Raw genomic sequence first — 16,012 nt, 5'->3', positions numbered from 1 at the left:
AATATAAAACAAACCATTATACTTCTATTTTTCTTGAAAAATATATTTATAATTCATTAACGGTTAACATATGATTAATTATTTGTTAAAATTTGTAATTGTTAATGATCACTTTTAACAGTTCGATTAATTGAAACCATTTAACCTTAACTATTTAGCTAATTAACCTACAAAATATAATGATTATATTGATTAACATTTATGATTAACCATTATATATTATTTTGCACACCGCTACAACTAAGTCATATACTACAATTGAATTTAAAATTTAATTATTTTTACTATTTAAATCAAATTTGGGTAGGTTGAGTTGAACCAAAAATCATTGGGAACGTCGGCTTTGATGAGTAAGGACCATTAGGCCCATTTGTTTTGCCAGAAGCCCAAACATTGTCCTTCTTCTATAAAACCCCAGTTGTTACGCTTTTGCCGCTGCGTTCTTTCTAGGGTTTTCTTTAGCGGTCCTTTCTTATTCAACACAAGCTTGGAAGAAGCTTAAGGAAGTGCAGAAATGGTATGTCCGAAACCCATTTCAAATTATTTTTCTCCTCTTTCTTTTTTATTCACTGCTTTTTTTTTCCAATTTGTCGATGTAAGTACTTTAGATGCACTTCTCCGAGCCTTGTAAATCTGTATTGTTTAGATTGAATGTTATACAGAACCAGGTTAAAAATTCGAAATCGAGAGGGTTTTCTGTTCATACTTGGTTTTCAGATGATTTTTGATAGATTTTCGTGGAAAACGATCATTTTATCATCAATGACAGCTATTTTTATGATTTAGGAGCGTGTGGTTAAGGGTTATTAAGTTGAAAGTTTAACATTAATCTCACAGCTAAAAGAAGTAATCTTTTAGTTTCTTATTAAGTTTTGAAGAAGCTGTGGTACTATAAGTCCTTTGCTGGAAATTGCCCAAAGATATCGGTTTTCCTTTAGTGAAGTTTACCAATTGTTTAAAGGACTTCAATGGTGAGTCCAGTGATATGAGTGTAATGGTTTGAAGTTTGAACGTAATTAAGAATTGATGTACTCGTTTAAAAGCTTTCACTTTTTTGGTTTTTCTATTGATGTTGTTAATTGCAGGCCCCAAAGGGAGGCGGAAAGGTTGCTAAGACCAAGAAGAAACAAGTAATTTTCATCGCTTTCTTAACCATCTGAATCCTGAAATAAATTGGTTGTGGTTTCACTATCTGATTATTCTTTTGAATTTGTAAATTAGGAGAAGGTTGTGAATCCATTGTTTGAGAAGCGTCCAAAGCAGTTTGGTATCGGAGGGGCACTCCCTCCAAAGAAGGATCTGCATCGATTTGTCAAGTGGCCTAAGGTTGTTCGCATTCAAAGGAAAAAGAGGATCCTTAAGCAGAGGTTGAAGGTCCCACCAGCATTGAACCAGTTTACTAAGACCCTTGATAAGAACCTTGGTATGCGATAAAATCTTTGTTATTTCTATTTATTTTCATGTAAGCATGCTTGTTTATGTGTCTGTTCTATTATCTGATGGTATCATTTCATTTTTACTTCTTTGCCTCTTTCATCCCTGTTTTATTCAGTTTCACATTCCTTTCACCTGAATTCCTTTTCCGTATATAATGATAAGGGTTTTGGATTTGTTATTTTATGTCCAATTGCAGCAACAAGTCTTTTCAAGTTGCTCCTCAAGTACAGGCCAGAGGACAAGGCGGCCAAGAAGGAACGTCTCCTGAAAAAGGCCCAGGCCGAGGCTGATGGGAAAGCTCCCGAGTCTAAGAAACCAATTGTTGTGAAATATGGACTTAACCATGTTACCTACCTTATTGAACAGGTTGCACTTTAGTTTCTTTATATTCATCAGTTTAGCTAGTATATAATATTGAGTCTGTTATGCTATCCCCTGTAGAACAAGGCACAGTTGCCCATGATGTGGACCCCATAGAGTTGGTTGTCTGGCTTCCTGCTTTGTGCAGAAAGATGGAGGTGCCATACTGCATAGTCAAGGGGAAATCACGTTTGGGATCGGTAATCGTCTTTTGTGTTTTTCTTTCAGTTGTAGAGTTAATTAAGTAGGTCACTTATATGTGTTTATACCACTGCAGATTGTCCACAAGAAAACTGCATCTGTCTTGTGCTTGACCACAGTTAAGAATGAGGATAAGTTAGACTTCAGCAAAATCCTTGAGGCCATCAAGGTAAGGATCACATCCAAAGTATTTTCAAATTGAATTCGATTCAAGTTATATACCTAGCATATAATAACTGTGTAATGTATGCTTTAGGCCAATTTCAACGACAAGTACGACGAGTACAGGAAGAAGTGGGGAGGTGGTATCATGGGGTCGAAATCTCAAGCCAGAACGAAGGCAAAGGAGAAGGTTCTTGCAAAGGAAGCAGCACAAAGGATGACTTAAGATCATCATTTTTTACTCAGAGGTTCCTTTAGCTATCAACTCTTATTATCTAGATTCACTCCTTTGACCGAGGAATATCTTTATCTTCTCTAGTTCAACTTTCAATACATCGAGGAGCTGCTGTTTGTTTTAAAGTTTTGTGCCATTTTAATGGATTATCAATTAGTTCCAATCTATCAATTATGCTCACTATGTTATTTTTGTCCGAAATTTAATCTTTTGTTATATAGAATATTGGTAAATTACAAATTCGGCAACTGGATTTTACTAACTAATTCGGTAATCTTTTATTTTACTCACTGTATTTTAAATTTTTTTCAATCTTTACACTCACTATACTTTTAATCATTTTTTACTAAAGACTAATCGGTGTTAATATTTCATTCATTGTATTTTTAATCATTTCGATTTCTTTGTTGAATTTATTTTAAAATGCGTTATATATAAATACAAAATAACGTTAAATTAGAAAAAAATTGTTTAAAACGATGTTTAACTTTTTAACGGTATATTAACTAAAATAGGAGGATAAAGTTCAATAACCCAAAAAACCTAATGTCAATTTCAACGATGAAATTGAAAATCGATACATTCAATGATAAAATTGAGGAGATTGAAAACTTTTAAAGTTTAATGTGTAAAATAGAAGAGATGGTAATTAAATTTCTTTAAAGTTTAATGAATAAAATAGACGAAAGTAAAACATAATTGAAAACTTTTAAAGTTTAATGTACAAAATAAAAGAGAGAGTAATTAAATTTTTTAAAGTTTAATTAATAAAATAGACGAGAGCAAAACATAATTGAAAACGTTTTAAGTTTAGTGAGTAAAATAGACGATAAAATGAAGTTGAATGATAAAATTTATAATTTACTCTAAAATTTTCACTTCTTTCACAGTTTCACTCGTATTCTTGAACTGTGTTTACTTTTCTTTGATTTCTTTCACTCGCATTTTTTGAGCTTCATTCAAGAACATACGATCTTGAGTAAAACAGTTGGAAATGAAAAACTTTTAAGCAGTAGCAAATATTTCTTAAGCAGACGACACAATTCAAGTTCATTAGCTGTTTTGACAAGGCCATACACAGTTTATTATTATTGCGGACATACATGGATAAAAGCTATTAACCACAGTACTAATGAATGATTAAACATTAACAGCAGATTAATTTAGACATTAATTAACCTGTCTTAATCTCGGGTGATCTGATGGATGCTGGATAAACAACATTCTTCAAACCAGTGAGATCCAATATCTTCTTGTTGGGTGCTTCCTGCTGTGGAGCTCCAAGAGTGAAAAATCTGTAACCCCATTCCACCAATTCCGGGTATAGCTCTTCCACAGGTAGGTCATCCTGAACCACGAAGGCTGCGTCACGTACCGGTCGCCCCGGCTCGCGCTCTTCACTATCGCCTCTGCGCAACCACCGAGTGATGCGACTGGGATCGGACCTAGTTGAACCTATTCAAAAATGGGGGAAAATGCCACATTTTCATCATGAAATGGTCTGAATATAGAACGAGTTAAAAAGGGTAGCTAAGTTTACATCTCTCAGGTCTTGCTGTACTTTAAATTTCCATCTGTCTGAAGGAATTTTTGCCCGTGGTGAGTTCGGACTCATATAACCAGGTGTTGCAATTGTTATTGTAACATATGATCTGATTTCGATCCTCGATGTATCAAAGAAGGCGTTCAAAGCTGCTTTGCTTGCCTGAGATGTATTTAGTCATTGAAGAATCAGAAACTACTCATTATCATATAACGCAGATTTTGTGGAGAAAAATTACGCTGTAGACACTGAATCTAGGATCATTCATCCATGAAGCTGCCGACGATATGACAACGATCTTGCCTCTGCTGTTCTTGAGGTGTGGAACTGCAAATTTGGTCGTATAAACTGAGCCCCAGAAATTTGTGTCCTGCAAAAGACACCCATGTGAGGTAGAGAGGTCAGGATATCGGAATAGCTGCCATTATACATCGGCAAATATATCATCTGAAACCATTATTGCGAAATTGAGATACTCACAATGACCGCAATAACATCTGCTATTACGAAAATTGCGATAAATAGAGATGCAACCGAAAACACGACAGCAGGCTGCAAAAATTTAAATCCAACATAGAAATCATTTACCATGATAGTTCTGAAATTAGCCATGTTTGGGGGTGCATCTTCAAAGAGGCAGGCTGAATTGATTCCAGCATTATTCACCAGATGGTCCACTGTATCCATAACAAGGCCATGCCCAATTAACAGTAACTGCATACAAAGAGAGAAGACTTTATGTTTGTAGACTTACATCTTCCAAAATGATTCACAGTTTCATCAACAAGTCGTCTACAGTCATCGATTTTCAAAACGTCGGCTCGAATCACAATAACACCGGGAGACCCCAAATCACGAACTCTATCACCAATCTCCTCCCATACTCGTATGCCAAATGCTGCAAAACCAAAAAGGAAAGTCCATAAGCTGTGTCATGAAAATTGAGAAACGATGGATGGAAAGTTGACTACCTCTCCAATGCCGGAAGAAGCGCTGGTGATGAGGATAACTTTGCCTGCAAGATTCTCAGGGAAAAGGGAGTGTAAGACGAAAAGGAAGGACTTGAAGAGATAAAATGGTGGTAATATAAAGAGCAAAGAGAAGAAGGTGAATGGAGAAGCCACGAGGTTCAGAACCTGTGAATAGGGATGGTAACGGGTCGGGTTCGGGCCGGGTATTGTCTCTCGTTTTTGTTTTTGTTTAAAAAACTACGGGATTTAAACGGGGATCCCTATCGGGTAATCGGGGAAAACTACGGGAAAACTGGTATCCCCGTTTAGCATAAATGATTATTTAAACGGGTTTCGGGCCGGGTATCAGGCCGGGTATATATATAATAATATATATAAATTTAATATAATATTAAATATATATATATATATATATATATATATATATATATATATATTATATATATATATATATATATATATATAAAATATATTATTTTTAATATTTATCAGATTAGATATTGGGCTTGATATCGGGCCGGATAATCGAGTAATAGGGACGGAGATTACTAAACCCGTCCCGTCCCCATTTCTATCTCCGTTTAACATAAATGATTTTTCTCCATCCTCGTTTAATTCAATTTTCAATTTTACCGTTGGATTCGAATTTTTTTTACCCTCTCCCTACTTCTGAATGAGATCCATGGTTGGTACTAAAAATGTAACATGGAATTCAGAATTGGAAGAGATTTTTGATATGTTATTAAAAGATGAGCCAAATTGGGCAATGCAAAGGCTGAAACACATGAGCTTGACACGCACGTTATGCGTTTACACCTGTCATCTTATTCTGGTTACTTGGCATCTCTTTTACTTGCTAACATTGGATTCTTTACTCTCAAAACATTCGGTGTATACAACAGAATGGACGGGGAGTGTTGGGTTTCGTTCATATCTTTAAAATTTTTAAATTCGTATTTTAGATTTTAATGTATTTTTTATTAATTATTTAATTTTATATCTTCTAAAATTTTATAAATCTACATTTCTAAAACTTTTAATATAACTTCTTAAATTTGCATCTCCTAACATAAACTTTTACATCAGTCATTATATACAATCACATTTTGTTCGTTAGAAGTATTTTTCAACAACTTGCATTGATATCTATTTATTGATAATTAAACGATCTTAGTAGTTGAAAGATTATTTTTATTTTTTGAGATACTGAGTTTGAATACCATATATTTAAGAATATAAACATTCTTTATCAAATTATTGAAAGTTTTTGAATATACACTATATTGTATTTATCACATGTTTATAAAAAAAATACAAAATATATCTATATTGTCAATACTAAAAAAAATCTAAATAAACATAAATCTTATAAATTGTAATCATTTTAGATTATTAATAAATTAATAATACTTGTACAAAAGATAGATCTTTAGGATGGTCTCAATAAATTAAAAATACAAAATATATCTATATTGTCAATACTAAAAAAAAATCTAAATAAACATAAATCTTATAAATTGTAATCATTTTAGATTATTAATAAATTAATAATACCCGTCCGACGCCCGTTACGGTAAAGAAAATATGGTAAAAATAAAATTTGTAATTCTGAAAATGTCAACTTTCATCAAGTTAGAAAAAAAAAATTGATTGACATAAAAAAAATAAAGAAGAAAATAGTATATATATATATATATATATATATATTATATATATAATACTGTAGTTTTAAAATTTATTTTTTGGATATATATTTTTTAAAATTATAATTATGTCTAGTTTACGTAAAAAAAATTCAAAACCTGACTCACAATATATGATAGTCTTAAACTGTTACAAAATTTAAACCTTTAAATTTTTTTTACCATAAATGTACAATACTTTTCAGAACATTCATATTGAGTAAATCAATGTATAAATAGATGAAATAATTATACAAATCAAACCTCTGAATATGAAATAGTGTAAATCAAAAGAATAATAATAGTTACATATTGCATATTAGAAAGGTCTTAAGAATATGTCCACTCAAGAATTAAATAATATACTTTCAATAGATGACGTTGAAGATCCCTCATTGATATTGCTCCTCTAACTCAAATAAAATCTACTAACTTGAAAACAAAAACAATCCAAATACCAAGCTTCAAAAGCTCCATAGTAAACACCTACACTATTATACTTCATTCAATTCACAAGCATAAACATAAAAAAAAAAAAAGAATATAGAGACATAACATAAACATATTAATTAACTTATCATCAAAGTTTATCAATTAATTAATCACTTCAAAAAGTTAATTAATCATGTACGAATGGTTACTTCAAGGACTTGATTTCTATTAGTAAAACTTATACAAACTTAGCTTATCAATGGCACCATATTCTCAATATTCAAATTACTCCCTTCGAGTATATATCAAACTTGCGAATTTCGAATGAATGAATAATGAATCAAATGGAATTGTATTTGTGCTCAAATAGTATAGGATATCTGAATAGTCCTTATGCCACAAATAGCCGCTAACTAGATAATCTAGGGTGTCTGAAGTGTTTTCCCGAGAACCATATTTAATCTTGAGTCCGATAATAGCATTGTCACACCTACAAAATTGGGGTTAAATGAAATGCTTAGGAAATTTAAATACTTGTTTGCAAACTTTTGAGAGGGTGGAGATGAAGGGCATAATTAACTTAATTATTGGGATATTAGAGTACCCATTCTCTTTTCCTTTTCCTTTTCCTTTTCCCTCCCATTTTATGAAACAATTGATGCATATTTGTTTTTGCTTGATTTATCGTCGAGCTTCTTGACGGTGAAGAACACTGCCGGTGCTTATGTTCCTGCAATGTCCCGGTTCAGACGAGCCTTGCACTGCCTTCTGATTCATCTCTGTTTGTGAGTTGGGGGAGGAACGCTTTGGTATTTTAATGAAAAGCATATCACTGTTGCTCATCGTTGTGAACCAACTCTGGTAAGTGACTCCCAACGCTTTAAATTACGAAATTGGAAAAAAAATAGTGAAATTCAGGCCACCGAAGACCGTCCCATGCGCCACACACACTGTCGCTACGTATGTGGGAGTTGTTTTTCCTGCAAATCAATCAAACTGATATAGTGAGTTAAACTGGTTTGACTAAAGTTTTGAACTGGTCTAACAATATCGATTTTGAATCGTTGACTGAACTTGAACCGTTGACGCAGTGATTCATTGATCATTGATTTTGACTTTTTTCGTTAATCCTTACCTTTATTTTTTTTACGATCCTAAGTCTTTTTTCGTAATTCATTCACCAAATTTTGACTTGAAAACCTTGTTTTGCAGCATTTATTATCTTATGTTGCATTTATATTAAGTAAATTTTAGAATTTATGATCTTACTTTTGATACTATGTTCTGTAATTGACCACGTGCCTCTATATCGCTCTCCAATAAATCCAAATAACCCTTACTCTGTTCAATTTGATTTTATACGTTCGATTTGAGGTACACTTGACTGTTATTTACTTACTTTTGTTTAGGTATATTATTTGAGTACTCATATATATATATATTCTCATTTCGCAGGGCCTAGTACTTTACATGTTATGTTTTGTTTTTCTGTTGTATATTACACTATTATGTCTGACTCCAGATTAATGCTATAATATTTATAATATGCATATGGTGTTTTCTTGTTTTCTGTTTGGGTTCCTCTTCGGAGGATAACATCCCCATATTGTTTTCTGTATTTTGTTTATGTTTCTTTTCGGAAGGTAGCATTCATATATTGTTTCTTGTATTTTGTTTGGGTTCCTATTTGAGTTTCTCTTAGGAGGATAACATCTCTATCCGGTTTCTTGTTTTCTGCTTGGGTTTCTCTTTGGTGGGTATGTTCTCACCCTGTTAATCCAAAATGAAAGGCAAAATTGTGAACATCTGTTATGATATTCTAATGATAAATGTTTGGTTTAGCTACGGTCTAATTATTATATTATTTATCACATCATGCTTGAATCATCAATATTTTAGTATTATTATCTATTTGCACCTAGATGACACACTAATCTTTATAGCTTACTCTGTTTTTGTCTTTCATTTTTAGATTATCCAGATGTATGATCGATTTGACTATTGGAGTTGTAGTCTTAATTTTATATTGTATGAGGTTAAATATTTATTTTTAACATTATTTAATTGTTGTATGAGTTTATTTCTAATATTATATTTGATAAATGCTTTTAAAAATGATTTATCAAACACATTTCTTTAGTAGATCACTTCTTTGGTTAATGTGGCCACTATGATTCAATTGTAACTTTTAGGTTGAGTCTAGGATTTACTGTAGACAATGGTTTTTGTCCTAATTATTATTATTATTATTTATTATTATTATTATTAAATAATTAAAATCTACACTTTATTACAGGCCCAATTACAAAGCACACCCAAGACCCAGTTACAAAGCAGACCCAAAGCCCAGTTACAAGCAAACCCGGAGCCCAACAAGTTACCCAAGATCCGAATCGAAGCCCAAGTTCTGACCCGATCAGGTGACCCAAAACCCATCTAGGGTTTCTGCTGAAAGTCTCAGCGCCGCCAGCTCTCAGCCGTTGGATTTGTAAGAGATCCAACGGTTCATATCTTTCATCAACTAGGGTTTTACCCTAATGTTCCCGCCAGCCACCGCCTCTAGTGAAGGCCACTCAACCACCGCAATGTGAGCCACAACACCGACCAAATCCAAAATATCTAGGTGCATTTAATGCACCCAACCACCTTACCGGTCGCCACTGGTGAGTCACAACCACCACCACGTGAGCCGCCGATATTACCGGCAAGATCTAAAAGATCTGGGTGCATTTAATGCACCTAGTTGCAGCTCCCCTAATCACCGCCATAGATCGGTGAGTCAGAGGAAGCCCCTCCTTTGACCGGTTCGAGAGGTGTACCATGGGTCCCTATAAAAGGAACCTACCTGCAAGAGAAGAGGAAGAACGATATCAACCAACAATCAACAGACAAAAAAAAAAACATAAAGGATTCGGGCAACCAACAAACAACAACGGAAAAACTATAAAGGAGAAAAGAAACGGAGAGAGAAATATTACCCTGGTTCACCGAAGCCTCCAAACATCATCGGGCAACCTATTTTCTGAAGGTAAAAGTCTAGATCTAGGATGGTGGGGAAGCTTTTAGAACGAGGGAAGGTCGGATTCGATTTTAGGGTATGGAGATCTATGTTTTGGGGTAAGTTTCTAGGTTGCCAGTCACCGACTGTAACCCCCCGGACCCGGTCTGTAAGATAGACCCAAACCTAAGTGGTCACATGTCCCATTCAGAGTTTTTTTAAACAACTGATAATACATTAGATATAATACAAAACAAAATATATATCCAAAAAGACAGCAAATACATGTCACCAGATACAACGGAAAACATGTAGAGATACATGTTCGTACAAAATAAGTAGTTGATCTCCCTTGATGCCAAATCTGCTAGCTTACGGTCTGCTATTATCTGAAAAAAGGGTAAAAACTATAGAATAAGATAAAAAGCCCAGTGTTCTTCAAACAATGTATAAAAATATTTTAATAAAATATTTCAGTAAAATTATTTCATCAAACATGTTTGTTTTATTTAAAATATGAACACTACCTCCATCCGTCACGAACAAAATATGTAGGTTCCCCATAACCATACACCCCGTCACGTCCAGTAAGGCCCTGAGCACAAAGCCGAGGAGCTTACAAGTATTCTTCCTCCAACAATTTCCCCCCCAATGTCAATAATATAAACAAGTATGTATTCAAGTAAAATTGGTGAATAATTCATGCTTTAAAAAAACATATATCGAAATACAGAAATCATATATCAGGAAATCAATATTCAGGAATCACGTATCATGTATCATGTCATAACAGTATTATGAATTATCACCAATCTAAAACAATATTTTTAAAACAGTAAAATAACACGGTCATGAAACACACCTGTAACAATCTGAGAAATCAAATAGGGAAGCTTATTACTGGTTTTGTCGATCACGCTCTGCTGCGGCGCTAGATCCTACGAATTGGAAAAATCCATATTGGAAACCTAATATAAATAATCTAAATATTATTTAAATAATATACGGAAACCTACGAGTAATTCTCGTAGTACGCGGTTCAGGCTGATATAACGAACGGACAACACCAGACCTAATTGATCCTTGCTTAGGTGAAACATGAGTACCTTCATAAAATATTTTTTTATTGAATCAATTCCTTAACCAAATCTCAATTAAATAATCAAAATATTAAAATATTAAGCCTTTTGGGTTTACAAGCTCGATTCGGGAATTTCGGGTCAGAATTTGGCAAAACGGACTTCGGAATCAGATTCAGGACGTCGAAAAACATAAAGTATGACTTTCCGAAAATTTGAATTATTGGTCAAAATCAAAGTCAACGGGTTTGACTGACGATTCGGAGACTTTCGAGTTTGAATTTTGTGAAACCGACCCCAAAAACGGATTCGAGACATCAAAAATTATCAGGATAGGTATTCTCGAAAAAGATTAACGGTTGTTTAATAGCCAGTCAAAGTTCTGGTGTGGTCAACAAACTGTCAATCATTTTACAGAAATAGCACCATTTTTAAAATAATTACCAAAATAGCACCTTTTCGAATTAAATTCCCAAAATAGCACTTTTTTCTAAATAAATTCTCAAAAATAGCACCTTTTTGAATTAATTCCCAAAATAGCACCCATTTCAAATTAATTCCCAAAATGTCACCCGGTCAACGGGTCGGGTCGGGTCAAAACCGGTCAAACCCTTTGAAAAATCGATTGAACCGGTCATTTTAGTCTTCCCCACGCGTAGTGGCGGCGCGTGCGGGGTCTATAAGCGTCGGAAAATTTACAGAAAAATTCCTAAAAATCATTTTGAGCGATTTCGAGATACTTACAAAGATCGGTATAAATTTTTGAACGGCGGAGAGCTCGTTTTCAACAAATCGAAAAGTTTGACTGCTTCACCTCCCCACGCGTCGCCGTCGACGGAGACCGAGGATGACACCTGCAGACTCGGAACAGCACAAGGAACACGATGGTGCGGGAGGTGTCGTAAACGGAGCAACGATCGGCGATGAATTTAAGATTTTCTCGGCGATTGAGCTAAAAAAAAGGTCGATGTTTTGACTTGAAATTCACGGCGTTTGGCAGCGTTTCACTTCAGTTAACTTAAGGGATTTGTTCCTCACTCGATAACGAACACGATTGTGGTTTTAAAATGACGATCGGAATTCGGACGGCGTCGGGATCGTAGTCGGAAGCTAAGGTTGGGGAAGGGAGTTTAGGCTCAATTTAGGAGCAATTGGTTTCTGATTTTTCAGAAACCAATTGCCGTATATAATACCAAACTTCACCAACCTTTCTTGGGTAAATTCAAGGCTTGGTCCCTTAATTTTCTTTAACTCTAAAATAAGCTACAAATTTTTAAAATCTTATAATTTAGTCCCTAAATTTCACCAAATTTCTTAATTAAAACCTCAAATTACAATTATATATTTTTTTTCAAATTTTCGGTTTGTTACAATTCTCCCCCTCTACAAGAAATTTCGTCCTCGAAATTTACCTTATGAAAATAGATGAGGAAATTGAGCCTCCGTTGACTCCAATGTCTCCCAAGTAGCTTCTGAGGGACTACGATTACTCCACTGAACTTTGACCATTGGAGTACGTCTATTCCGAAGAACTCGCTCATCCCTCTCTAAAACCTGAACAGGCTCCTCCTCATATGACAAATCAGGTCTCAGCTCTACCTCATCAACTTGAATGATGTGATCTGGACGGTATCGCCTCAACATAGACACATGAAAAACATCATGAATACGACTGAGCTGGGAAGGCAACTCAAGCTGATAAGCAACAGGTCTAACTTTTTTCAGAATACAATAAGGCCCAATAAATCGCGGACTCAGTTTACCCTTACGTCCAAATCTCAATACTTTCTTCCATGGAGATACCTTGAGAAAAACCTGATCTCCAACCTCAAACTCAATATCCTTACGTCGCTTATCTGCGTATGATTTCTGCCTATCAAATGCATCTCTTTAGCAATCACGGATCAGTCTAACAGTATCTTCAGTCTCTCGTACCAAGTCTAGACCCAAAGTTTTCCTATCATACAACTCAGTCCAATATATAGGAGTACGACATCTCCGTCCATATAAAGCCTCGTACGGTGCCATGCGGATACTAGCCTGATAACTATTATTGTAAGCAAACTCAGCTAATGGCAAGAAATCTTCCCAACTACCACGAAAATCAATCACACAACCCCGTAACATATCCTCCAACACCTGAATCACTCGCTCAGATTGTCCATTAGTCTGATGATGAAAAGCTGTACTGAAATTCAAACGTGTACCCAGAGCCTCGTGCAAAGCTTTCCAGAATATGGAAGTGAACCTTGGATCTCGATCAGATATGATAGACAACGGAACACCATGAAGTCTAACGATCTAAGAAATGCACAACTTAGCCAATTTGCCCAAGGAATAATTAATCCGGATAGGGATAAAGTGCACTGATTTAGTCAGTCGATCAACAATCACCCAAATAGAATCCTTTTTAGAAGGAGACAAAGGAATACCAGTAACGAAGTCAATCGTAATGCGCTCCCATTTCCACTCAGGAATCTTAATTAATTGTAACAATCCAGATGGATGCTAGTGCTCTGCCTTAACCTGCTGACAAGTCAAACACCTCGCCATAAAATCTGAAATATTCTTTTTCATACCAGTCCAAAAGTAACGCTCCTTGAGATTATTGTACATTTTGTCCCCGCCAAGATGCATAGCATAAGGACTACTATGAGCCTCCTGAAGAATAACCCATCTCAACTCATCATCTTTAGGAACGTAGTAACGACCGTGAAAACACAAAATATCATCCTGATCCACAGTATACTCTGAACTCGATCCTTGCTTAACTTGCTCAATAATGGGAAGCAATGAGTTATCCAGAAGTTGTTTGGTCTTAATCTCATCTGCCAAAGTAGGTTTAAACTGTAACTCTGCTAACAAACTATTATCATCAAATAAACTCAAGTTGGCAAATAAGGCTTTGAGATCTGATATTGCCTTACGGCTCAAGGCGTCTGCCACTACATTAGCCTTCCCTGGATGATATTCTATCTCCAAATCATAGTCCTTTAGAAGCTCCAACCACCGACGCTGTCTCAAATTCAATTCTTTCTGAGTAAGCAGATATTTCAGACTCTTATGATCAGTATAAATATAACACTTTTCTCCGTATAGGTAGTGTCTCCAGATCTTTAAAGCAAAAACCACGGCAGCTAACTCCAGATCGTGAATAGGATAGTTACGCTCATGCGGCTTTAATTGACGCGAAGCATAAGCGACGACCTTTCTATCTTGCATCAAAACATAGCCTAATCCAGAGTAAGAAGCATCACTGTAGACAGAAAAATCTTTCCCTGATTCAGGCTGAATCAACACTGGGGCTTGAGTTAGAACAATCTTCAATTTCTCAAAGCTAGCTTGTTGGTCCTCAGACCAGACAAATGGAACATCTTTCCTCAATAGCTTCGTCAGAGGAGCTGCAATAAGGGAGAACCCCTCAACGAAACGACGGTAGTAACCAACTAAGCCCAAGAAACTACGAATCTCCGAAACGTTCCTGGGTTGCTTCTAGTTCAGAATAGCCTCCACTTTGCTTGGATCCACCCGAATACCATCAGCAGAAACGATATGTCCAAGAAAAGTCACTTCACTAAGCCAAAACTCACACTTGCTCAACTTAGCGTATAACTTATTCTCCCTTAAAGTTTGTAGAACAATCCTTAAATGCTCCTCATGTTCTGCTTCACTTCTAAAATACACCAGTATGTCATCGATGAACACAACTACAAATTGGTCCAAATAAGGTCGAAACACCCTATGCATCAGATCCATAAAAGCAGCAGGGGCATTTGTTAACCCGAACGACATCACTAAAAACTCATAATGCCCATACTAATTTCGAAAAATAGTCTTCGGAATATCCGAATCTTTCACTTTGAGTTGATAATACCCAGACCTCAAGTCTATTTTTGAGAAAATAGAAGCCCCTCAAAATTGGTCAAATAGATCATCGATTTTGGGCAAAGGATATTTGTTTTTAACCGTGAGCTTGTTCAGTTTCCTATAATCGATACAAAGTCTCAATGTCCCATCTTTCTTCTTGACAAAGAGAACTGGGGCTCCCCACGGTGATACACTGGGTCGGATAAATCCTCTGTCCAACAACTCCTGGAGTTGGACTTTCAATTCTTTAAGCTTCTTTGGGGCCATACGATAAGGAGCCATTGAAACCGGGGTAGAACCAGAATATACTTCAATTTCAAACTCAACCTCTCTATCCGACGGTAATCTTGGCAACTCCTCGGGAAAAACATTGGAAAATTCCTTGACAATCCGGATACCTTCAATATCATACTGAGAACTTCTAGTATCCAATATATAAGCAAGAAATGCCTCGAAACCTTTCCTGATCATCTTCTCAGCTACCAAAGCAGACACAACATTCGTCAGAAATCCACGACGTTCCCCAATCATTACAATCTTTCAATTATCCGGGGTCTTCAGAACAGCTCTCTTAGTCTCAAAATCAATATTTACTCGATGTTTGTCCAACCAATCTACGCCGAGAATCAAATCAAACTCTTCCAAAGGTAACTCCATTAGGTCAGCCAGGAAAATCTCTCCATTGATCTTTATAGGGCACTCTCTAAAAATACGATCCAACACGATGGATTTGCCTAAGGGACTTTGAACTATCATTGAATGCTCAGTATTCTCAACAGGAATATTTAGACCCTCAGAAACGGAATGCAATACATAGGAATTGGTAGAGCCACTATCAAACAATGCAAAGTATGGAACTGAATGAATAGTAACAGTACCTGCAGTCACATTAGGCCCATCACGATCTTGTCGAAGTCTGGCAGTGTAAACCAATGCAGGCTGTCTGGCATCAGATCTGACTGGACCCCTACTCTGAGATGCTCGGCCTCTACTAGCCGATCCTGGTACTCTACCCGACTATGACTCACTACTGGAGTATGAACAT

At 35.6% G+C, this 16,012-nt stretch overlaps 1 protein-coding gene and 1 pseudogene across 1 annotated transcript; one reads left to right on the top strand and one right to left on the bottom strand.

The window, feature by feature from the left end:
- The first annotated feature begins 435 nt into the window (after positions 1 to 435).
- LOC120124716 (60S ribosomal protein L7a-2-like) lies at positions 436 to 2,520 on the top strand. The gene is made up of 7 exons (XM_039143314.1): positions 436 to 517; positions 1,086 to 1,130; positions 1,222 to 1,423; positions 1,634 to 1,803; positions 1,857 to 1,997; positions 2,075 to 2,167; positions 2,255 to 2,520. Exons 1-7 carry the CDS (start codon positions 515 to 517, stop codon positions 2,384 to 2,386), a joined length of 786 nt encoding a protein of 261 aa, XP_038999245.1. The 5' UTR covers positions 436 to 514; the 3' UTR covers positions 2,387 to 2,520.
- A 1,049-nt stretch (positions 2,521 to 3,569) lies between these two features.
- Positions 3,570 to 14,856, bottom strand: LOC120124942 (annotated as a pseudogene).
- Between the last annotated feature and the right edge of the window lie 1,156 nt (positions 14,857 to 16,012).

This window comes from Hibiscus syriacus, unplaced genomic scaffold (genome assembly GCF_006381635.1).
Source record: "Hibiscus syriacus cultivar Baekdansim isolate YM2019G1 unplaced genomic scaffold, ASM638163v2 tig00110429_pilon, whole genome shotgun sequence".
NCBI classification, from domain to species: domain Eukaryota; kingdom Viridiplantae; phylum Streptophyta; class Magnoliopsida; order Malvales; family Malvaceae; genus Hibiscus; species Hibiscus syriacus.
This window is presented reverse-complemented; position numbering and strand designations above follow the sequence as displayed.

Excerpts from the sequence above, each read along its gene's own strand:
- LOC120124716 (XM_039143314.1), top strand. Across the intron at positions 1,131-1,221 it reads CTAAGACCAAGAAGAAACAA|GAGAAGGTTGTGAATCCATT; the intron begins GTAATTTTCATC and ends TTTGTAAATTAG. Across the intron at positions 1,998-2,074 it reads GGAAATCACGTTTGGGATCG|ATTGTCCACAAGAAAACTGC; the intron begins GTAATCGTCTTT and ends ATACCACTGCAG.